The sequence below is a fragment of the Lissotriton vulgaris genome, chromosome 6, assembly GCF_964263255.1.
Source record: "Lissotriton vulgaris chromosome 6, aLisVul1.2, whole genome shotgun sequence".
Classification (NCBI taxonomy): domain Eukaryota; kingdom Metazoa; phylum Chordata; class Amphibia; order Caudata; family Salamandridae; genus Lissotriton; species Lissotriton vulgaris.
Genome location: NC_141694.1, coordinates 595,494,188 through 595,517,640, shown reverse-complemented (window position 1 = coordinate 595,517,640; position 23,453 = coordinate 595,494,188). Strand labels below are relative to the sequence as shown.

The 23,453-nt window shown below is 45.6% G+C and overlaps 1 protein-coding gene across 1 annotated transcript in view; it reads left to right on the top strand.

Annotated features, from left to right (window-relative positions):
• The first annotated feature begins 897 nt into the window (after positions 1 to 897).
• LOC147707757 (trypsin-3-like) overlaps positions 898 to 23,453 on the top strand; it is a 40,512-nt gene continuing 17,956 nt past the window's right edge. The window contains exons 1-3 of the mRNA XM_086926609.1: positions 898 to 1,004; positions 8,906 to 9,074; positions 12,851 to 13,110. Coding sequence (XP_086782735.1) covers positions 959 to 1,004; positions 8,906 to 9,074; positions 12,851 to 13,110 — 475 coding nt within the window. The 5' untranslated portion in view covers positions 898 to 958. The remainder of the gene's footprint in view (positions 1,005 to 8,905; positions 9,075 to 12,850; positions 13,111 to 23,453) is intronic.

Below are 23,453 nucleotides of genomic sequence, written 5' to 3'. Positions count from 1 at the left end.
AAGCTGACGAGGGACCATATCAGGATGGGCTGCGCTGGCTGAACACCACGCTGAACGTCTGTTTTCATGTACCCGATATTTGTCTGAACGAGTGCCTGAGATGCAGACAGTATAGCTCGGAAACTGTGAGCAAAGTTTGTCTCTTTCTGTTTCTGAGCTGTGTTATTTCAATAAATATGATGCTAAATGAATGCACTTTACGCAGCGCAAGAACCCATAAACAGACCTTCGGCTCTGCACCAGCGCAGCTCTTCATGATATGGCCCCATATGTGAGTACAGTGACCATCAGTAGTGTGTGCGAACATGATATCCATAAGGATGGTATATTTTTTGCAAAGAATGGTGATTTACGGTGTAATCTGTATTCTCACTACTGGAATTGTGTTTTAGCTGCATCTGCTCAATTGTTAGTTTCCTGCTTGGACTTTGTTAGTCTTTAGAACCTTCGTCAACCTTTGAAAATCCTAAAGTCAAGGAGGGCACACAGTTTGTGTGGACCTGTAACAACAATTGAATTCGCTTTTTAGAAAAAGGTCAAGAGTATATACATCTTTGTCCTTGCAGGGGAGTTTCTATGTATTTGTGTGCCTGTCTGTGTTTATTCTAACATTGATATCACCAATTTGAACCTTTGGTGACCTTAAGCCAAAGACTCATGCTATTCTTGCTGCCAATGTCACTCACCAACGCTTGGCCGAGATTGTGGGACACACTAATCTATTATGTTCCACTTGTATACTTCTGGGATGTGGGCCAGTTTTCATTTTGCTGTTTGTATTAAGAGTTATTTCTGAAAAACAGATCAGAATTTGGACAAGATAAGGCATATAGCCCATATATTCCGCACAATGTTCTATGTTATCTCTGACGTAGGCGACCTGATGTAAAACTGTATAAAAAGGTCCATCCAGTTTTAACAGTTGTAGGCAGACATAGCAGAAGACCAATCCTCCAAGATGAAGCTCTTTCTGCTGGTGGTTCTGGCACTGGGGCATCAGGCAGGTAAGACAATGAAAATAGCGTCAATGTGCGAAACACATCACTGTGGAATTCAGGCCTTTAGATCCTTATACAGAACCTTATACTCTGAGTTTGAAGTGTATTTTATAAGAGGACTCACTTTCTTCTTGAAACTGAGGCTGTAGGTATCCCATATGTTCTATAAATATATGCCGGCCATAGAGCGAGAGTAAGCCGGTAAAGAACAGAGCTCTAGCGTCACTTAGAAAGGGAGCCTATTGAAGTAACAAGTAACAGAAGCATCCTGTATGTGGTAGAAACTAGATCCGACTATAATAATCACTAGTTCATATCATCAAATAGAATCAGTAGGTGCGTAAATTCTCGGCGTTCAGGAATCGCAGACCAAAGGAGATAGTTCAGGTTCTTATGAGACAACATAAACTAAGCAGGAGCTGCATACGGTGTAGCTAGACAAGCTCAGCTCTGGAGCTCTCTCATACCATTGATCCATCTCCTGGTCCTGCCTATTTGTATCCGTTTCCTTTAGGAAATGATATGATAGACTGCAAGTTGTCTTTCAAAGAATGATGCATTTATACAAGGAAACATTTGGTGACTGTCAAACTATCCATTTTCTAGAACACTTCGGCTCACATGTCATTTTTATCTACTGCTGAATTTTTTTAGATAAGGTGTTAGCCAAGACCTTTTGATGTTACTAAAAGTATGTGTTGAACATACGTATAGAGCTTTTCAGCTATCGCTCTTCATCGATTGGCATGGTATTATATCATTCATGTTTTTGATACGCCCACTATACCCTACAGCATGGAGCAATGGGTCAGCCCATCTTAGCCGTTACCTACTTCACTGTGAGTGATGGCATTTTTTCATTGCACAAGGAGCACATCCACACACAAAGTAGTTCCATTAACTGCCCTTTTTTGTGACCAAAATATATTTTTGCCTTTTAGTCATTTTATTTCAAGATTTGACAAGGGCTCAGCAGTTTTTCCAACAGTAAACCTGTGCAATACCCGCCACAAAACAAAACAAGCACTGACAAAGGCAAAAAGATGGCAGCCAACAACAGACCTATTGACTTTGCTAATGCTTGTTTACATTTGTGGAGGGAACTCTGAATGTTACACGAGAATTCTCGACAACATAGAATCAACCAAGTTGACCCTTGCTCCGGTTTCAGTTGATAAGTGGTTGAAATTTCTGATGGGGCAAGTTGGCTATACCCAAAAGGAATTAACATTTTGTCTATAGTGAATAACGTTGAAGAAGCAGTTCCCATTTGGCAAGCTCAAACTTCATGAAGTAGATTGATTTGTGTTACATTGTTCCCCCCAAACGCCTCCATTCATCGCAAACACACCAGCAACTCTGCCTGCAGTGAACTCCAAAAGAAGGATCAAATTACGGGAAGAGTAAAAATTGTAAATGTAAATTGATACTTGTATAGCGCACTACTCACCTGCAAGGGTCTCAAGGCACTTGTACAAATACCGCTCTGGAACCCATCCTGGCTTTCCCTGTGAGACGTCCACTCCTGGGCACCCCCAAGGTGGAGGCCAGGCATCCTTAGCGTTGTGGGGGCCGTTGTGGAGATTAAGCAAGCTATTGCCCAGAGTTGCAGAGTGGGACTCCATGATTGGAATAGGCACTGAGGCGAGAATTATCAGGTCCGTGGAATTTTGAGCCCAAGACCTGCCGAGACAGGGAATTGAACCCTGGTCCCGGGCTAGACCTCTGCATCAGGGTCTGCCGCTCTATTGAGCCACACTTCTTCACTTCTCCAAAAAGTGTACATTTTCCCAACACATAAAACAGCCATTTATAAATCCAGTATGTCTTTTCTTTGCAAGCTGGTGCAGTGGATAGTTCTGTTTCTTTCATTTCAAGCACATGCCACAAAAAAATAAAAAGACAAAAAGGAAATGTGCCATCACCTACGCGTGGCTGCATTATAATTGCAATAACAATATTGATTTCAAAATAAACTTTACGCATGGAGCTGTTTTACTAGTGATGTTTTCTAAACAACAAGCTTTTCAATTGTGCCACACATTTTTTTTATTTTCATTTTTGAAGGAGAGAAGAATAAATTGCCACATAACCAATTACTCAATAGCACTAAGCTACATTGTTGCCTAGAGATTTACACATTTACGACCGAAACTTAAGAAAGGAGTGCAAGCAAAACAAACAACAGGTATTTGAAGTTAATAAAAAAACGAGAAATAAAAAAAGCCCTCTTTGAACCAGCTTTGCAACGGAAGAGAAAGGAACTATTCCTGGGCGAGGTGCAACAAATATGCAAACTTGTGCATTCTCTCAAAGTGAAGGGAGCGAATGGGTATATTGGGTTGAGCCATTGCCTAAGCCAGAGGTCTTGGAACTTTTCTGCTCTAAGTGCCCTCAAGTGAGATGTTTTTAAATCGGGCCTCCCTCCAAATTTTTATGGCAAGATTTGGGGGAACAGGAGAGGCAGAGGTGTGACCATTTCTGTCAAATCTTTTCTGTAGTTGTTAATCTATAATAATTGCAAGATTTATGGAAGATTAAATATATCGAACAAAACCAGAAATTGGCCAACAACTCTATGGGGCATATTACCAAGCAATAGCGATAATTATCGCTATTGCTTGGTTAGAGACAAAAATTTACCGCTGAGCTGCGGCGAATTGTACCGCAAATAAACCTTGGTATTACCAAGGTTTATCGCAAATGCGATAAAAATCGCCGCAATGCATGAATATCGCTGAAAAGTCAGCGATATACATGCATTACCGAGCTAATGCTCTTAGCCATGTTATACACCTACCATTGGATAACATGGCTAAGAACTGCTCAGGGCAGGTGTTAGCTTTTGGAGATATTCGCGCGTAGCGCGCATATCTCCAAAAGTTGGTAATAGGAGATAGCGATGTTAGCGACTGTTTTCAGTCTCTAATATCTTGGCACGCCCACTTTGCATGTCATTAGTGATAAATATCACTGACATGCAAAGTGGGGCCCAAGATGGTCGCTATCTCCTACTAGCTGTCGCTAACTGGTGTTAGCGACAGCTAGGTAATAGGGAGATAATTTTATCACCGCTTTCTTGGCTTTTAAAGCCAAAAAAGCGGAGATAAACCCCCTTGATAATATGCCCCTATGCCTCTTAATTGGGGTGTTATGAGCCCGTCACTCTCCTGGGCCCCAGTCCAATTGCTGCATTAATGATAGCAGCAGCCTGGGCTGGCCTTTACTCAGAGAGCTCTGTGGGCACAACTACATTTGGCACCCCTACTGGTCCTCCTTCTCCACCCCTTCACCATCTGCCCCTCTCAATGGTGATCCTAGTGGGGGCCTCTTTGTGCTCATTGGTCACGTCCTGCTGAATATCTCAGAGCAGTGACCAGCCTGTGAAGTCACATTTGGCTCTTGTCCTAAAGGGCCTGTTCAGTTTTTGAACCGATATAAAGGGCCGGAGGAAGGCTAAAGAAAACAAAGAAAACATGGTTTTATAGCCTGCCTCGTGGTAATGAACTGAACCGCAGTCTGGAATGCAAGCATTATTCATGGAAGCTCGCAAGGTCAGCTGCATGTGCCCCCTTCTAAATCTAGCTGCCCCCGGCCTGGGTCCAATTCACCCCTGCCAAAAGCAAACCATGGCTGCAGTCCTGAGTAGCAGCCTGTCTCTCTGCCTCTTTCACCCCTTCCTCACTATATCTGGCCACCATACCTGGCCATCACCCCAGTGTTGAACCAGACTCCCTTACCTGATCAGAAAGAAATGAGTTGCCCCATGCCCCCCCCCCCCCTCCTTGAGGCAACGGTGCCCTCTGTCCTAAAGCTAGCATGGAAAAGGAGATCCCATGCCCAACCCATGCCTCTTTTTGTAAAGTAAGACAATCATAATTGTGATGCAGCAGGCCTCTCATACCCCCTGGGTGCCAGTGCCAATGCACTTACTTCATTAACGAAAGCTATTGCCTTGCAAAGCAGCAGTCTCCTCATCCATTTCTAAAATAAAAGGACCCCCATATTGCTTCATCTCCCTCTCTGCCATCTCTCACTGAGGCCCAGTGAATGTGTCGCCTCTGCTTCAATGTTCCCCTCCCTTGGACCATAGGTCCAAAGCCCAAAGCAAATCTGGCATAGAAAAGGTGCAGTGGGCCCTAAAGTAAGCAAGGAAAGGTAGTAAAACAGCTTGGTTGGTTCCTCACACCTCTGCACCTATGGAGCCAACGTAGCCTACAGCCTTGCGAAGCAGGCTGTCTCCTCTGCCCATTCCACTGGGCCATTACTCCTAGGTCTGAGGCCCGAAGTAGTCTCTTTGCCCCTTTGTTTAAGCGCAGGTTGCCTGTACCTTAATGCAAGCAAGAAAACCAGGCCCAAACTCCTTTTTGCTAATAATACAGCCATGATTTGGGTGCAGGGGTCCCTCACACCCCTGGCCTCAGTGATACTGATCCTCTGCACTAATGGCAGTGATTGCCCTAAATGAGCAACAATATCTCCCCACCGTCCTCAGATCACCCCTCTGAGAAAGCTGCCTCTGTCCATTTATAAATGAAATAAATAACCCCCACATAGCACCCCCTCGTCTGGGCCATCTCGTCGACACTATGCATGGATCTTGCTCTTATCCTGTTTCACCTGGGACATAACTCTGAGGCCCCAGGTGCCTGGACTATCAGGGCTCGGGGTCTCAATAGGACTCTGCTGGTCTCCTTTCTGCCATCGCCCCCCTCATTTCACCTGGAAGGACATCTGTAGGTAGGGTCTATGGGGAACAACATGCACATGCTTTTATAATTTTACATTCTTTTTTTGTTAAAAAAACAACTTACCGTAAATGGTTAATGTAGATCTTGAGAATCATCTTGGTGAAAATGAAGGGAGGGGAAGTGGGAGAGGGTCTGGGGTCTCCTGTGCTGTGAAGCCGAAGAAGGGAAAGAAAGCTGGAACAGGACTCCTTACCAGGATGCCTGCTACCTAAAAGGAATGCAATGTGTTCATTTGATTAATCAGGAAATGAAAAGGCTGCTTGGGGCCCAGCCAAGGCTTTAATCGAGGGAGTCACTTGAATATTTACAGGGACAGAGGTTTATTCTTTTTGAGAATGAATGTAAGGGTATAATCAACAGACACCTGGAAAACGTACTTTTAACAGGCACTATAACAATGTTTGGACTATGTACAGTCTACGTGTTACTAAAATATATGCTTTGAAAGCACTTGTTTTATCTTAAACAATAAATCAGTTTGTGGCACCATACTGTATATAATAGAATTTTAAAATAATGACTTACATATTCACAGTGCTTTTTGTTACAGACTGGGACCTCGCAGCACTATAAATACACTTGTCACGATTGCCCTCTGCACCAATAAGATTTCAGATCTTTAGCTCTTTGATTCCACATACAGACATCTACAATGGTCACATTATCCAACTGAAGTGTATACTACATTCCCGCTGTTTAGTTTAACTTGCCTTTAACCCCTTGCGCACTGTGATTATTCTCCCGCTGTGCGGGAGAATTAATGAGCGGGCGGGGTTTGGACAGCCCCCGGCCATCTTTAGCACATGCCCACCATGACGTATGATGGCCAGGGGTTAAGGTTTGTGTTTTTTATATGCAGTTACCTAAAAGTGAAGAAACAATAAGACACAATATATTTGGTTCTTTTTATGTAAGCCTTTGACCTCACCACCTCAGTATGGATTACAGTTCTCTACTTTTTAAGCACTTCAACCCTGCATGTAAATAAAGGCAGCCTGGAAAACTCATTTACAAGTACTTAGAGTGTCATTTGTGGTCTCCTGGGAATACATCCACAGTCCAACAGGGGGCTGCATCCCACAGTTTGAGGACCTCTGCCCTATGCTTTGGAGGGTGGAAGCAAAATGTGAGTGACCATTTAACATACTAATGGATCAAGTCAGCTGACCAATACCTCTTTGTATATATGTTATATACAATTGCTTTGGGGGAAAAACAATATATGGCAACACAGCTAAAGTTATCTCAAAGGCCAGACCTAAATATTGGATGCTTAGTTAGTGTTCACTTCTGCGGTACTGTCATTATATAGAGTCCACTTTGTAAATGTAGTTTGAAAAACACTTTTGGCCATAACTTTGGGCATATTATCAAGAAAGGGCGTTACATTATCGCCGCTTTTATCAGCAGGAAACTGCCGATAAAGCGGCGATAATGGGCTTGATAATATGCTCTATGGAATTCCAATCGAAGCCCATGTTACATGTCTTTACATCTAACATGGGCTTCGATTGGAATTCATAGAGCATATTATCAAGCCCATTATCGCCGCTTTATCGGCAGTTTCTTGCCGATAAAAGCGGCGATAATGTAACGCCCTTTCTTGATAATATGCCCCCTTGTTCGTTTAATTTGGGGGATTATTTTCCTGACTGCTCTTGAACAATGGGGAAGATCCATTGAATTCCACCACCTTCATCCTCTCTCACCCTTTCTTCCTATTTTTCAATGAATTACTTTTTGATACTTTCTCACAGTTTCCTGGGTGTTTTATTATATACAATTTTAACAGAGGGGTCTTTCTACCTCAATTGACTGTAGCACCTTTTAATGGGAGAATTAATAATTTGCATTTTATTCAAAATACGCCTATCTCATTGGGGAAATGCATTATCAATGAAAGTATCTCACAATATTGCTTTGTCAATTACTACCGAAGTAAGGGCCAGATGTAGGTGGCCATTTACCGACCGGTAACGGCCGAATTCGGCCGTTACAGACCGGTAAATGGTCATTCCTGATGTAGGTGGCCTATTTTACCGATTCGGTAAATTTACAGAATCGGTAAATTTACAGAATCTGTAAAATACCAAATCGGTATTTTTACCGATTCGGTAACTTCCCTATGTAGGTGGGACTCTTCTGAGTCCCAAAGGCCAGTCAGATTCGGTATTTTACCACCCAATCCTATTAGGTGGTAAAATACCGAATACAGGTGTGCATGCACATTTGTGCATGCACACCTGTGCAATGTGACACACAGACATGCCCTTAGGGCATGTCTGTGTGCCACATGGCACACAAGTCCGGAATTGGGGTGCCAGAGGGTGTCAAAGTGACACCCCCTGCACCCTTGCAAAAATCGGAACTTACCGAATCGGTAAATACCGATTCAGTATTCCACATTGATTCCTATGGGCTTCAAGGCCCATAGGAATCAATGGGTGATACCTATTCGGTATTTACAGAATCGGTAAATACCGAATATTACCGATTCAGTATTTACCGATTCTGATTTACCTACATTTCCCCCCCTCTAATTTACCACTTCTTAAATACCGAATCGGTATGATTCGGTATTTAGGAAGTGGTAAATTAGAATTACCTACATTGGGCCCTAGGCCCAGTAACATCTTTAACCTCAGTAACAATGACCTGTAATTAGCAGTTGTAATACCACATCTTGGAAATACTAATAACATGGGAGCAGTATTACTAAACATCTCCAGGTTTATGCTTCAGAAAGGGAGGGCAATACAATAATATGCATTTTTCTTCTCAGTTCTTTGATGAAAAAACTAGTAATGTTGCCTCTCTCTGTGTCTGTACTTTGCTGTCTGCTGCTCATGCACTAACTCAAGGAAATCCCGAGTTTGTAGTGTCCTTTGCACACTACAAATACATATGAAGCTGTGCTCTGCTCTGCACTGAGCCAGCACAGCCATTCATGATACAACCTCTGATGCGGTAATGCCAAACCTAGCATCATCAGTACTGTTTGGTCTTCAGTGAGCTTGGCATTACTGCACCATTCAGGATCTGTTTCTAATCCTGAGTGGAAGTGTTCATAGGTAAGAGTGATAGTTACTGGCTCTATGAGTGATTTGATCCCATAGCTATGGAACCAGTTGTCTGACCCCTCATTTCTGCTTGCAGCTGCCTACCCGACAAAGGTTGAAGATATCAATGATGTAGTCAACGGCTACAACTGCGCCAGGGGCACCGCGCCCTGGCAGGTCTACTTCATGTGCAATGGAGGTCGCTGGTGTGGAGGGTCTCTGATCAATCAGTACTGGATCGTATCAGCCGCCCATTGCTACCAGCCGTGAGTGTTTCTCTTCTCCTGTACAATATATCAGTTGTCGAAATATGCCGATTTGAACCATGAAATGATGGCCATTGCCCAGTTGTCTCCTCCACGTTTTCCCCCATGCCTTCTTTCTGTTCTAACTGTGACCCAGGACAAAGGAAGGCTGCAAAGTATAGCACAGCAGGGAAATATGACTTTTAGAACAATATTCCTTCATGAATCATTAGGTCATTTAAATAGCACAACACTATCACCCATAAGGGGTATCTGGATGCTCAGGTTGCGGGATCTGCATCGAAAATCCAGATCTTGAGTTACTTTCTGAAATCTGCTAGGGAGGGTGCTGTTCAGAGGTGGAGTGGAAGGTTATTGCAGGCTTTGCCGGCGATGTAGGGAAATGTTCTGCCCCTGCTGGCAGTGCGATGGATGCAGGGAACGTATGCGTGGGCGAGTGGAGTGGAGCGCAGGTGTCTCAAGGGAAGATGGAAATTCAGTCGTGGTTGATGTAGGATGATTGGAAGAGATTAAGCAAAACCAATTCTGGAGTGCATTGCATTTGGTTTATTATGTGGCTCTGAGAAGAGACATTTTTCATCCTATAGATTAAATGGCTATCACTAGTGAAGCCCTTGGGTGTCTACATGGCTAATCATTTGATAGGGTATCCGGTCGCTGGCAGGTCCCGGAAGCTTATTCGAACAGCCAGGTCTTGAGGGCCATTCGGAATTCCTGAGGTGAGGTGATGGTCCTGGGGTGTGTGGGGAGGCTGTTCCAGCTCTTTGCTGCGATGCGGAAGAAGGAGCATCCTCCACTTCTGCTTCAGTAGATGCAGGGATTATGGGAAAGTGAAAGTAAGGTGGAGCATAGTCTTCTCTATGGTTGATGGAAGTTCAGACGGTGGTCAATGTAGGCAAGCCCTTCGTTGTGTAGAGCCTTGTGTACATGGATCAGCAACTTGAATTGGAATCTTTTCTGTACGGGGACCAGTGGAGTTTCCTGGGGTGGGGTGTGATGTGGGTTCGTCAACCAAGGCCAAGGATTAATCTGGCTGCGGCCTTCTGCATGGTCTGCAATCTTTGTAGAAGGTGTGCAGTGATTCCCACATAGTGGGCATTGCCGTAGTCCACTTGGCTGGTGAAGAGGACGTGTGTCACGGTGCAGCTCTTGTGTAAAGGTAGCCACTTGAAGATCTTGCTTAACATGCGCTGAGTGAGGAAGCAAGTGGGGGAGACGGCATTGATCTGTGATTTCATGGTTAGCTTGTTGTCAATGATGATTCCGAAGTTCCTGGCGTGGTTGGAGGGTATGGGTGCGGGTCCTACATCTGATGGCCACCAGGAGTTGCTCCGTGGGTTGCTGCTGTTACCAAAGATCAGTACTTCCATCTTGTCTGTGTTCAGCGACAGGCAGGTGTTCTTCATCCAGTCGGCGATTTTTGTCATGCATCTGTGGAAGTTGGTTCTAGTGGTGGTGGGGTCGTCGGCGAGTGAGAGTATGAGTTGGGTGTCATCTACATAGGAAATTATGTTGAGACCTTGGGGTCTGAGGATGTTTGCAAGCGGGGTCATATATGTGCTAAAGAGCGTGGGGCTGAGGGATGAGCCGAAGGTGATCCCCTTGGGTTCAGAGGTGAAATGTGGGAGATGGATCCTCGGGGTTCTTCCAGTGAGGAAAGAGGCAATCCATCTATGCGTGTCTCCTTGAATGCTGATGTGGTGGAGTCTTTCGATCAGTGTGAGGTGGGATACAGTGTTTAAGGCTGCTGATAGGTTGAGGAAGGTCAAAGCTGCCGTATGTCGTACTGGGGTGCAAAAGAGATATTTTGTTGTGCCTTCCATTTGCCTTTTAAGCAGGAAACTGCTTGTTAGGATTTGAGTGCTTGTTTCAGTCAAGTGAAGAGAGCTAGGATGGAAGAGTAAAAAGGTGGATAAACTGAAGGATGAGAGGATAGATGCAAGAGCAAAAGGGTCAAGGGTATAGGGTGAAATGAGTAGACAGATGATAAATGGAAAGATGGCAAATATGAAAGGATGGATGTGTGAATGCATGTATATATAGATATGTGGAGATATTTATTGGTGAATATATGAAGGGATAGATGGATGATTAAAGTGTGATGGTAACATTCCTAAGGAGAGTTGGGTTTGCTTGCCTTATTGCTCGGTGGGTGAGAAGACGTATGATTCAAGTGAGGGGTATTTACATTTTCTGGCTACCTCCTTGTTGCTATCCATTTCTTAACCTCTGGAATAGCCCCAAAGTATGCACATTTGAATTTCCAAATGCATGCAGAGGAAATTCAGTCGGTAATGGGATATGACCTAAGTAAGATGTCTCGTGTAAGTGTTAAATACTGCTATGACTGTCTTGGTGAACCCTGCGTTCGATGTCAGAGCCGATGATGATTCCATTTAAGTTATTGAATGTAGTCTGAATGGAACACATAAAATGACTGACCAATTACCTAGCCCACTTTTCTAGAAACTCAGAAGATCACATAGAATATTGTGGTCTACTGCCCCATGGACCACAGAAAAGTGAAATAAAAACAAAATCCCCATTTTGCAAGCATTGAAGGAGAAGAGCAGCTATTCGCTGATGTCAGCAGTTGGGGTTTCTGTGCCCTTACTGGTCGGAAGGCTGGCTGTCTGTTGTGCAATAGTCTATTCATTTTTAATAATACTTAAGCCTGGAAGGTGAGCTGTCTCTTGGGTATTTAGCTTTGAAAGGTCAGATCCTAGATGGGTATGTAGCGCACCTTTCCAAAGGGTGAGAAGTTGATTTGTTCAGCATAGTTACCATTAGAACTGTCTTTGACTCATTGTGGCTATTCCTGGAATGAGACATGTATGACTCTTATGAATGATACCTAGTTCAAGATGTAGGCATCTGGTAGTCTATGAGCTGTTGTAAGAAAGAGCGTAACAGCAATAACTTTTACAGTGCGGCCACATGGTTGCCGATTTCCGAATAGTTTATGTAAAAATGTTATACAGTGTTCTTTCTGTCACTTCATCTCTCCTTCCGGCCCTCATTTGAAATTGGTCAAGAAAAGTGCAGTAATACCACGAGGTGGCAATAGCATTACCGCACTAGTTATTACTAAAATTACAACAAATGCGGCTTTATATGGTGAATAACAAATTACAACAAATGCGGGTTTCAATGGTGAATAACAAGTTACAACAAATGCGGCTTTCAATGGTGAATAACGAATTACAACAAATTTGGCTTTCAATAGTGAATAACAAATTACAACAAATGCGGCTTTCAATGGTGAATAACAAATTACAACAAATGCGGCTTTCAATGGTGAATAACAAATTACAATGAATGAGGACTTCAATAGTGAATAACAAATTACAACAAATTTGGCTTTCAATAGTGAATAACAAATTACAACAAATGCGGGTTTCAATGGTGAATAACAAATTACAACAAATTTGGCTTTCAATAGTGAATAACAAATTACAACGAATGCGGATTTCAATAGTGAATAACACGCAGAATGTTTCTGTGCATTTTTCAGCATTTAAAGCTGCAAAGCTTGCACCAGATTGTGCTGATGGAACGGCTGTGCCTTTCCTGTGGTGTAGTGGGTTATTACCACATTTGGAATGCGATAATAAGAGTTCACTTGAAGTTGCAGAAGTTGTCATAAACATACAGTCACAATTACATGACTGCACATTCCCAATAGGTCCAAACGAGCTGTCGGTCCATCCATCTTCCACTCTGTCTCTATCTCTTTTTTAGTTAACTCATTCTCCATTCATGTTTTTCCCTGCTAGAGCCAACACCTTGGTAGCCTACCTTGGTGAGTATGACACGACTTACACCGAAAGCACGGAGCAGGCCATCCAAGTCTCTAAAGTCATCAAGCATCCGAACTACAACTCCCAGAATCAAGATAACGACATCATGCTGGTCAAGCTGTCCAAGCCGGCACAGTACAACCACTTCGTCTCTCCGATTGCTCTGCCAACCAGCTGTGCAGCAGCTGGCACCTGGTGCCTCACATCTGGATGGGGAAATACAGTGCCCGATTCAGGTAAAAGCCCATGAATCCACTATTTCTACTGTACATTCAAGTGTATAGTATACATGTTTGTCTTTGTCACTGTCCAGTTTGCAATCAACAAATCCAAAATGATGCTGGAATTAAAGGGCAATGCCCTTCAGTGCAGTAGACTAAGTTGACTGTAGAACTGGAAGTTCAGAAGATGCGAGGAAGTTGCTGTAAGTTGCTTTTTGCTTTGCATTGTCGTTACTGTCGTTTTGTTTTACAGTTATAAATGCACAAGAGTGTGTGACACCTGACATGGGGAACTTAAGGTACATGAGGTCATGTAAACAGTCTAGCTGTGGAAGAACAGAAATGCAACCAGTTCAAGCAGTGGTCCTTTTATTGCTGCGTCCCCTCGTGTAAAACAAAATCGCCGTGGTGCCCCAAAATGACTAAAATATTTGTTCACAACTATTCTCTCTAATTAGTATCTCTAAATATATTTTGGAAGTCAGACATTGCAGTTGTGTTCAGTCACCCCTTTTAAAAATACGATCGAATACACGATTGCCAACCTGCTGTGGGCAGTCAGTCTGGTCTCCCTAGTGTCAAACTATGTATTCTGGGGCAGATTTACAATAACTGGTGCATCCCTGCATATCAGCAGGGATGCGCCAGTTATTTTGGGTCACGTCAGACACCTCTTGCGCCTCCATGGATGCGCCACATTTATAATGCGGTGCACCATGGCGCAAGTATAGACAGATGCGTGACGCATCTGATGCCGTAAAAGTGACGCAGTGCTGGAGTTGTGTCGCAAGCGCGACACAACTTAAACACTGCTTGGGGGGGCCCTATACTAGCTGTGCTGCGTCATTCCTTACGCCTGCAAAAAACACAGTTGATGGACAGAATGCAGAACAATGTCTTACATTCACCCCAGTACAAAGATCTGGGCCTATATCCATCGTTTTTTTGCACTCCACACCACCCTAGGTCAGACAATGGCTATATGCAAATCAGCCTTGACCCTGTGCCTCATGGGAACAGTCCAGCCCGAACTACCAAGCCATGTCTTTCCTAGACCGGAATCAAGCATCCAAGGACCGGTTTCTGGCTATCAGCCTTCTTCAGCCTGGATAGCTGGACTCCAGTGATGTGGAGAGCCTGGGACTCACGTCTGAGCATACTTAGCCCACTCGGGGTGAAAATTGCAAAAAACACAGTTGATGGACAGAATGCAGAAGAATGTCATACATTCACCCCAGTACAAAGATCTGGGCCTATATCCATCGTTTTTTTGCACTCCACACCACCCTAGGTCAGACAATGGCTATATGCAAATCAGCCTTGACCCTGTGCCTCATGGGAACAGTCCAGCCCGAACTACCAAGCCATGTCTTTCCTAGACCGAAATCAAGCATCCAAGGACCGGTTTCTGGTTATCAGCCTTCTTCAGTCTGGATAGCTTGACTCCAGTGATGTGGAGAACCTGGGACTCACGTCTGAGCATACCCAGCCCACTCGGGGTGAAAATTGCAAAAAACACAGTTGATGGATAGAATGCAGAAGAATGTCTTACATTCACCCCAGTACAAAGATCTGGGCCTATGTCCATCGTTTTTTTGCACTCCACACAACCCTAGGTCAGACAATGGCTATATGCGAATCAGCCTTGACCCTGTGCCTCATGGGAACAGTCCAGCCCGAACTACCAAGCCATGTCTTTCCTAGACCGGAATCAAGCATCCAAGGACCGGTTTCTGGCTATCAGCCTTCTTCAGCCTGGATAGTTTGACTCCAGTGATGTGGAGAGCCTGGGACTCCCGTCTGAGCATACCCAGCCCACTCGGGGTGAAAATTGCAAAAAACGCAGTTGATGGACAGAATGCAGAACAATGTCTTACATTCACCCCAGTACAAAGATCTGGGCATATATCCATCGTTTTTTTGCACTCCACACCACCCTAGGTCAGACAATGGCTATATGCAAATCAGCCTTGACCCTGTGCCTCATGGGAACAGTCCAGCCCGAACTACCAGGCCATGTCTTTCGTAGACCGGAATCAAGCATCCAAGGACCGGTTTCTGGCTATCAGCCTTCTTCAGCCTGGATAGCTTGACTCCAGTGATGTGAAGAGCCTGGGACTCACGTCTGAGCATACCCAGCCCACTCGGGTGAAAATTGCAAAAAACACAGTTGATGGACAGAATGCAGAACAATGTCTTACATTCACCCCAGTACAAAGATCTGGGCCTATATCCATCTTTTTTTGCACTCCACACCACCCTAGGTCAGACAATGGCTATATGAAAATCAGCCTTGACCCTGTGCCTCATGGGAACAGTCCAGCCCGAACTACCAAGCCATGTCTTTCCTAGACCGGACTCAAGCATCCAAGGACCGGTTTCTGGCTATCAGCCTTCTTCAGCCTGGATAGCTTGACTCCAGTGATGTGGAGAGCCTGGGACTCACGTCTGAGCATACCCAGCCCACTCGGGGTGAAAATTGCAAAAAACACAGTTGATGGACAGAATGCAGAACAATGTCTTACATTCACCCCAGTACAAAGATCTGGGCCTATATCCATCGTTTTTTTGCACTCCACACCACCCTAGGTCAGACAATGGCTATATGCAAATCAGCCCTGACCCTGTGCCTCATGGGAACAGTCCAGCCCAAACTACCAAGCCATGTCTTCCTAGACCGGAATCAATCATCCAAGGACCGGTTTCTGGCTATCAGCCTTCTTCAGCCTGGATAGCTTGACTGGACTGTTCCCATGGGGCACAGGGTCAGAGCTGATTTGCATATAGCCAGTGCCTAACCCAGGGTGGTGTGGAGTGCAAAACAACTATGGATTAGGCCCAGATCCTTGTACTCGGGTGAATGTATGGCATTGTTCTACATTCTGTCCATCAACTGTGTTTTTTGCAATTTTCACCCCGAGTGTGCTGGGTATACTCAGACGTGAGTCCCAGGCTCTCTACACCACTGGAGTCAAGCTATCCAGGCTGAATGAAGGCTGATAGCCAGAAACCGGTCCTTGGATGCTTGATTCCGGTCTGGAAAAGACATGGCTTGGTAGTTCGGACTGGACTGTTCCCATGGGGCACAGGGTCAGAGCTGATTTGCATATAGCCAGTGTCTAACCCAGGGTGGTGTGGAGTGCAAAAAAACGATGGATTTAGGCCCAGATCCTTGTACTGGGGTGAATGTATGGCATTGTTCTACATTCTGTCCATCAACTGTGTTTTTTGCAATTTTCACCCCGAGTGTGCTGGGTATATTCAGACGTGAGTCCCAGGCTCTCCACACCACTGGAGTCAAGCTATCCAGGCTGAATGAAGGCTGTTAGCCAGAAACCGGTCCTTGGATGCTTGATTCCGGTCTGGGAAAGACATGGCTTGGTAGTTCGGACTGGACTGTTCCCATGGGGCACAGGGTCAGAGCTGATTTGCATATAGCCAGTGTCTAACCCAGGGTGGTGTGGAGTGCAAAAAAAGATGGATTTAGGCCCAGATCATTGTACTGGGGTGAATGTATGACATTGTTCTACATTCTGTCCATCAACTGTGTTTTTTGCAATATACACCCCGAGTGTGCTGGGTATACTCAGACGTGAGTCCCAGGCTCTCCACACCACTGGAGTCAAGCTATCCAGGCTGAATGAAGGCTGATAGCCAGAAACCGGTCCTTGGATGCTTGATTCCGGTCTGGGAAAGACATGGCTTGCTAGTTCGGACTGGACTGTTCCCATGGGGCACAGGGTCAGAGCTGATTTGCATATAGCCAGTGTCTAACCCAGGGTGGTGTGGAGTGCAAAAAAACGATGGATTTAGGCCCAGATCCTTGTACTGGGGTGAATGTATGACATGGTTCTACATTCTGTCCATCAACTGTGTTTTTTGCAATTTTCACCCCGAGTGTGCTGGGTATACTCAGATGTGAGTCCCAGGCTCTCCACACCACTGGAGTCAAGCTATCCAGGCTGAATGAAGGCTGATAGCCAGAAACAGGTCCTTGGATGCTTGATTCCGGTCTGGGAAAGACATGGCTTGGTAGTTCGGACTGGACTGTTCCCATGGGGCACAGGGTCAGAGCTGATTTGCATATAGCCAGCGTCTAACCCAGGGTGGTGTGGAGTGCAAAAAACGATTGATTTAGGCCCAGATCCTTGTACTGGGTGAATGTATGACATTGTTCTACATTCTGTCCATCAACTGTGTTTTTTGCAATTTTCACCACGAGTGTGCTGGGTATACTCAGACGTGAGTCCCAGGCTCTCCACACCACTGGAGTCAAGCTATCCAGGCTGAATGAAGGCTGATAGCCAGAAACCGGTCCTTGGATGCTTGACTCCGGTCTGGGAAAGACATGGCTTGGTAGTTCGGACTGGACTGTTTCCATGGGGCACAGGGTCAGAGCTGATTTGCATATAGCCAGTATCTAACCCAGGGTGGTGTGGAGTGCATAAAAACGATGGATTTAGGCCCAGATCCTTGTACTGGGGTGAATGTATGACATTGTTATACATTCTGTCCATCAACTGTGTTTTTTGCATTCCTTACGCCTGCTTCAGATTTTGACGCAGCGGGGTCGGAAAAGTGACTGAGTGAAATCAGCCACTTTTCCAAGGCGTTCCTGCACCGGAACCCTGGGCTGCTGCTGCGTCACAAAAGTTACGCAACGGCGGCAAACATGTGGCGTACGGACTTGTAAATATTGCCCCTCTGTGTCTTTTAACCGGAATAGGAGGGAGGGCCTTAGAGGCTTATTCAGAGCCGCTCCCCCTTGACCCCCACTCCCAGCCAGGACAAGAGCGACAAAAGATGTAATTGCCACTCTGTTGTTTTCACTAAAAACACAGCACTGTTTTGGCCATGGTGCGCATCTTAGCCAATGTCTTGTACCGACACGCGGTCAATTTAGGCACCCCAGGGAGGCCACCCCTAGTTTTGAAAACCACTAAAACTAAAGGAAGGGCTGGTGGAAAACCCTAGCTTGTGATGTGAACATCACGGTCATCATTATGTTATTTGGTACATGCACATTTTACTTTGCATAGTATCGCCTGGTAAGAGACGCCAGCTGCACTTTAGTGCAGCCACATGACAAAACCAACACTTCGAGAAACATTAAAACGGATTTTTTCAAAAAGCAGGCGTGTTATTTTCAAGTATAAATAATAATACAAAGGAACTGTGATACCTGAGCCCTTGAACGACCGCTGTTAGAAGCGCACTTGGTTTCACTGCTGAGCTATTGAAGCCACAGAGTACAGTTCACGTATATACTGCGGGCCTTATTTATGAGGTCTTGTGACAGTTTTGCGCTTCTCTTGCGTCTCTTTTTGTGACGCATCGGCGGCGTAAAACATGCCTCCTCGGGCGCCCTATTTACAAAGTGACGCATCTAAGCAGATGCGTCACTTTGTAATTCCCTGTGCTACATTATACCTGCATCAGGTATAATGTATGCAGGGTGGGCGTTCCCACGTAAGTAAGCCTCGTAGAAGTGACACAGAGAAATCTACGCGATTTTACTGCGTCACTTCTAGGGTGCAAATGCATCAAAAACTTACGCCTGCTTCACAGCAGGCGTAAGACTGACACAGGCCCTTTCACATGGGGCATGCCCCATGTGAAAGGACACATTTCTGGAGTTGCGTCACGTTTGTAAAGAAACTCCAGCAAGGCGTCACTTTTGTGCCTGCAGATACGTCAGAAATACTGACGTATCTGTAACTCCTTGCAACATGATGCATCATACAGTAAATATGACGCATCCATAGGGTCGCAGGGAGAGCGCACTGGCAAGTGACGCATCACTGCTTTCACGCAGCGATGCGTCGCTTCTAATACATGAGGCCCTGCCTATATACGTTCGTGGTGGAAGGGAAAAGATGCATGGGTGTCTTTGCGCCTTAAATACTTTCGATGAAGCTGAAAAGTGAATTTATCCTGCCTGCTTCCGGCAGCAGGCAGCGAGGTGTACTCCTTAGCGGAAGAAGCGAGACGTGTGAGCTGCTTCCTGTCAAGGCATCCCTCTCCCTGTAAGCACCAACATGTTGGCTTTGAGGCCCCTGCGCAAGTCTATGTCAAATAAATAACAATTATCCCATATATTGCATTGAGGCTTTATTATAGCCCACGTGGCCCCTTGCAGCGCCTCTAGAGGGCTCACAGCAAACATAGAGAGAGTGACAGGTATTTAATAAAGATTTTGATACCAACTCTTGAGAGGATGTTTTTAAGGTGGAGTTCAGATGCAGCGATCCAGTGGGTTTCCAGCCCTTTGTGGACATGCAGAAAGCATTTTTGCCACTCAGTTTTCCTTGCACCGCAGGCTCTAATAGTGAGCCTTGGTTCTTAATGACTTTTGTCTAGTCAGTTTAAGGATAGTCAGTCGAGGGAGAACACTATTAGACAACTAGTCAACTTATAGTGACAAACGAAGATTGTTGCATAGGGTCGCCCCGGGCTCAAAATGCATAACGTGAGATACATTTAAGACAGCCTACTCCCCACTGATGACATAGGCGCTAGGCAGCGGGCAAAGCATGTTAAGTCAGTGCTATACGTGGAGGAGTGTGGCTCACTGATTAGAGCGGCAGACCCTGATGCAGAGGTCTGGCTCGGGACCAGGGTTCAATTCCCGACGCGGCAGGGTCCTGAGCCCAAAAATGTCCACGGACTCGATAATTCTCGCCTCGGTGCCTACTCTAATCATGGAGTCCCACGCTGCAACTCTGGGCAATAGCTTGCTTAATCTCCACTACGGCGGCCCACCCACTGCGGGATGCCTGGCTTTCACCTTGGGGATACCCAGTAGGGGTTATCTCACAGGGAAAAGCCAGGACGGGTTCCCAAGGCAAGCGCCTTGATGCCTTCGGGTGATACGTGCGCTATATAAGTCGCAATACATTTACAATAAACTTCTGGAAAGCAATGTTGGGTGTCTTTCCAAGCAGCATAGATATATGGTGCCACCAGGATACAATAAATCTTCGTAATCAGTTCGAAGACATAGGGGCACCTTATGTTATATTTGTTAACAAGGGCTAGAAGGTAGAGCCTCCTTGCCTCCAAGGAGTTAGTGCAGAGGAACATGAAATGTAAAACTTTTCATCACCGCCTTGTTTGCAGTTACAGGCAGCTGAGGCTGAAGATGGTTGGACCTGTTGTTGGTGTAACTTATTGTTGGCAGTGTGCCCATTCTGAACCTCATGTACAATGACCTTTTTATCTCTGGAAATAACCGGTACAAGTACAGCCCATACGAGGCAGAGGGTTTAGTTTCCTAGAAGCGTCTCCTAAACTTGATTCCAGTCTTCTGATAGCCCAATATTTTCTGACTGTGAATTAGTCCAGATTTCTGCAAAACCTACAGCAGCTAGAAAACTGGCAATAACATTAGACCAGAGTAGTCTGCATGAGCCAATGCTTTGCCAAGGGCTTTTAACCACATGGCTGCTGGGCGTTTTCCCCCCCAGTGCTGGAAAATGCCATTTTAGTTGCACTATGACGAGCTCAGCTCGTCATCAGCACACGACACCCGTGGGTGATGACGAGCTGAGCTCGTCATCAGCATCGAAAGGGTTAAATAGATAGCAAGCTTGGATTTGGTCCATATTCGGATTTAATGCAAGGTCTCTTTAAGTGCTAGATGGGCTTCAACATTGTGCATGCCCATTTCAGCCTTAACACGGCCATAGCACTGCACATAGAGGGCGGGTTCAATTGATCTTCATCTGCATTTGTTACAGAACCGTAAAACAGCACTTGCACATTGACTAGTGATTGTTTCACTTTGTACTAGCTGTTTGGCCCAGAACAACTTCTCGTCAAATCTAATCTCCAGCTAATCATAATATTTGAAACGATCAAGGGCCCTGTCTTTGATTTTAAATATGTTTTGTGAATTTCATATCAATAATTTAGTTTTTGGAGTGTTAATCACCAGATTTTTGGACAGGCAATACTTTTCGAAGCCTCTCAGTAGCTTGTCTATAGATGTTCGGAATAGGCCAGTAGTACAGCATCATTGGCAAAATTATTTCATGAACACAATGGCACCAAAACAACAAAAACCACAACAATAAGGGGCACTGGAAATATGAATTTTTCAAGTTTTCAAAAAAGCATTAAGAGCCAACCGCTGTCATCTGGCTGCGCTTGACCAGGATCAAGGCACAATTTAGAGCTGACTGCTATGGAAACTAGGTTTGACATGGTCAGAAGTTTTACCTTCTAACTTAGCCACTGAAATGGAACTCAAAAATCTTCAGTTGGGCAGGGCACTGGGCTGTGGCTGAGAAGGGCTCCACAAAGCTGCATAGCCATCAGATGAGGTCCAAGTGAGGTCGTTGACTTTTGGAGAAAAAGCTCAGAGTGTGAAAAATTCAAAATTCATGCCTCAGCAGGCCACATACTTTTCGGACGTTCGCACAGTGAAGATTTCTACGTTCGGATGTAGTCAATTTTAAGGTAGCTTGGATTCCTCCTGCAGGTCTGGATACCCTGTCCACAAAGTCATGGAAAGGCTCAACGATAGTGCCAATCCACAAAAAAGGTGATAAAGCAGAGGCCAATAACTATCACCTAATAGCTCTACTAGATAATGAAGCTAAATACTTCTCGGGCACTGTATTAGAGGAGCAAGTAATTCGGGGACGAGGGATCAGGAGCTGCTGCTCAAAGAAATCAGCCCTTTGATTTCAGACAACTGCTCTCAGCCCCTCCTAATCATGAAGCTGATAGCCAAAGGGAGGAAGGAAGGGGCCCCGGGTCCGAACGGAATTCCACCAGCCCTGTTTAAAACTAAGCGCGAGGACTGGGCGGAATCCTGTGTCCTTTATTTTTGGAAGTTAGGCGGTTAAATAGAATACCGGAATCATGGAAAGGCTCCACTATAGTGCCAATCCACAAAAAAGGTGATAAAGCCGAAGCCAATAACTATCTCCTAATAGCTCTAATAGACAATGAAGCTAAATACTTCTCGGGCACTGTATTAGAGGAGCTAACAAACTGTGCGGAGATGAATTCTATAACACTGCTGAATCAGACTGGCTTCCGCAAAATGGCAAGTACATCCACAAACATCCTCACAATCTCGGTAATAATCGATGCAGCCAAAGCCTCAAAAACAACTTTACATTTATGTTATATTGGCTTCAGCACTGCCTTTGATAACGTTGATAGGGCCAGATTATGGGGAAAACTGGCTCAATGGGGCATACCTAAACACACTTTAAACATGCTAAAACTGCTGCACACGGATACCTGGGTACAGGTGAAATTAGGTAGTGGCACACACATCTCCGCAAAGGTTCCCACAACAAAGAGTCTGAAACAGGGCTGTGTGCATGACCCGACCCTGTTTAATCTGTTTATGGCTGATCTTCCAAAGGCGCTCAAGTCCTGCAATTCCCACTCACCAAGGATCGAAGGACAAACACTGTCAAATCTCATGTATGCCGATGACGTAGTTTTGCTCAGTCACACGCATGTTGATCTCCAGAGTCTACTGACAATAAGGCAGAACTACGCCTCAGAAAACAACCTAAAGATAAACTTGAGCAAGGCACGGACAATGTCAATAAACAACAAAAAGAGCCTCCAAAAAAGCTGGTTCCTTGGCGGTACAAAACTTGTCCCAGTTCAAGAATACAATTACCGAGGAGGAGCCAAGCCAGCGACCGAGATGGCCGCATAGACGCTAGGCTCCGTGAGCCCTCTCACCCCGCGCATATATCCTGGCAATTATCCTGAGCCGTAACGGCATATTTAAGTAGGCGCAGGAGAACTTTCACTTACCGTCTGCTCCTGAGGCTTCTACGTGCGGCAGACCCGGAGAAATGTCCCCGACTGTTCTGCGGCCCTCGCGGTGTTGGGACCGGGGTGCCGAGTGAGAGGAGCAGCCGGCCGCGACTGCGACAACAGCGGCCACTGGTGGAGGTGAGGAGTCGGCCGGAGGGCACCGGTGAATTGATGGGCCAATGGCGACAGTGACGACCCAGTTCACCTAGCGGAGTGCCTCGTGGGGCTGCGTGGCAAAGCAGGCTCGAGGGGAGTACACGATATCTGGCCCCCCTTCCCAGTACTGTGTCCGGGCATAATCAAGGATTGGCCCCGGAATCGGCAGGCGGCTCCCGGAGAGCGGCAGAGATTTTGTTTAGCCCTTTGGTGACTCTTCTCCGGGGAGCCTGCCTTGCATTTCCCGGCTGTGAATCCTGTAGCGCCCTGGTTTGGGGCCCGGTCCCTGAGGTGAGGTGAAGAAGGACGAGGCCGGATCAGCTAAGATGGCGGCCGGCGCCCTCCCCTGTGGACCACATCCAGGTCGAACAGCTGCCGTGCGGGTGAGATTAGGGGACTGGCGGTGCGAG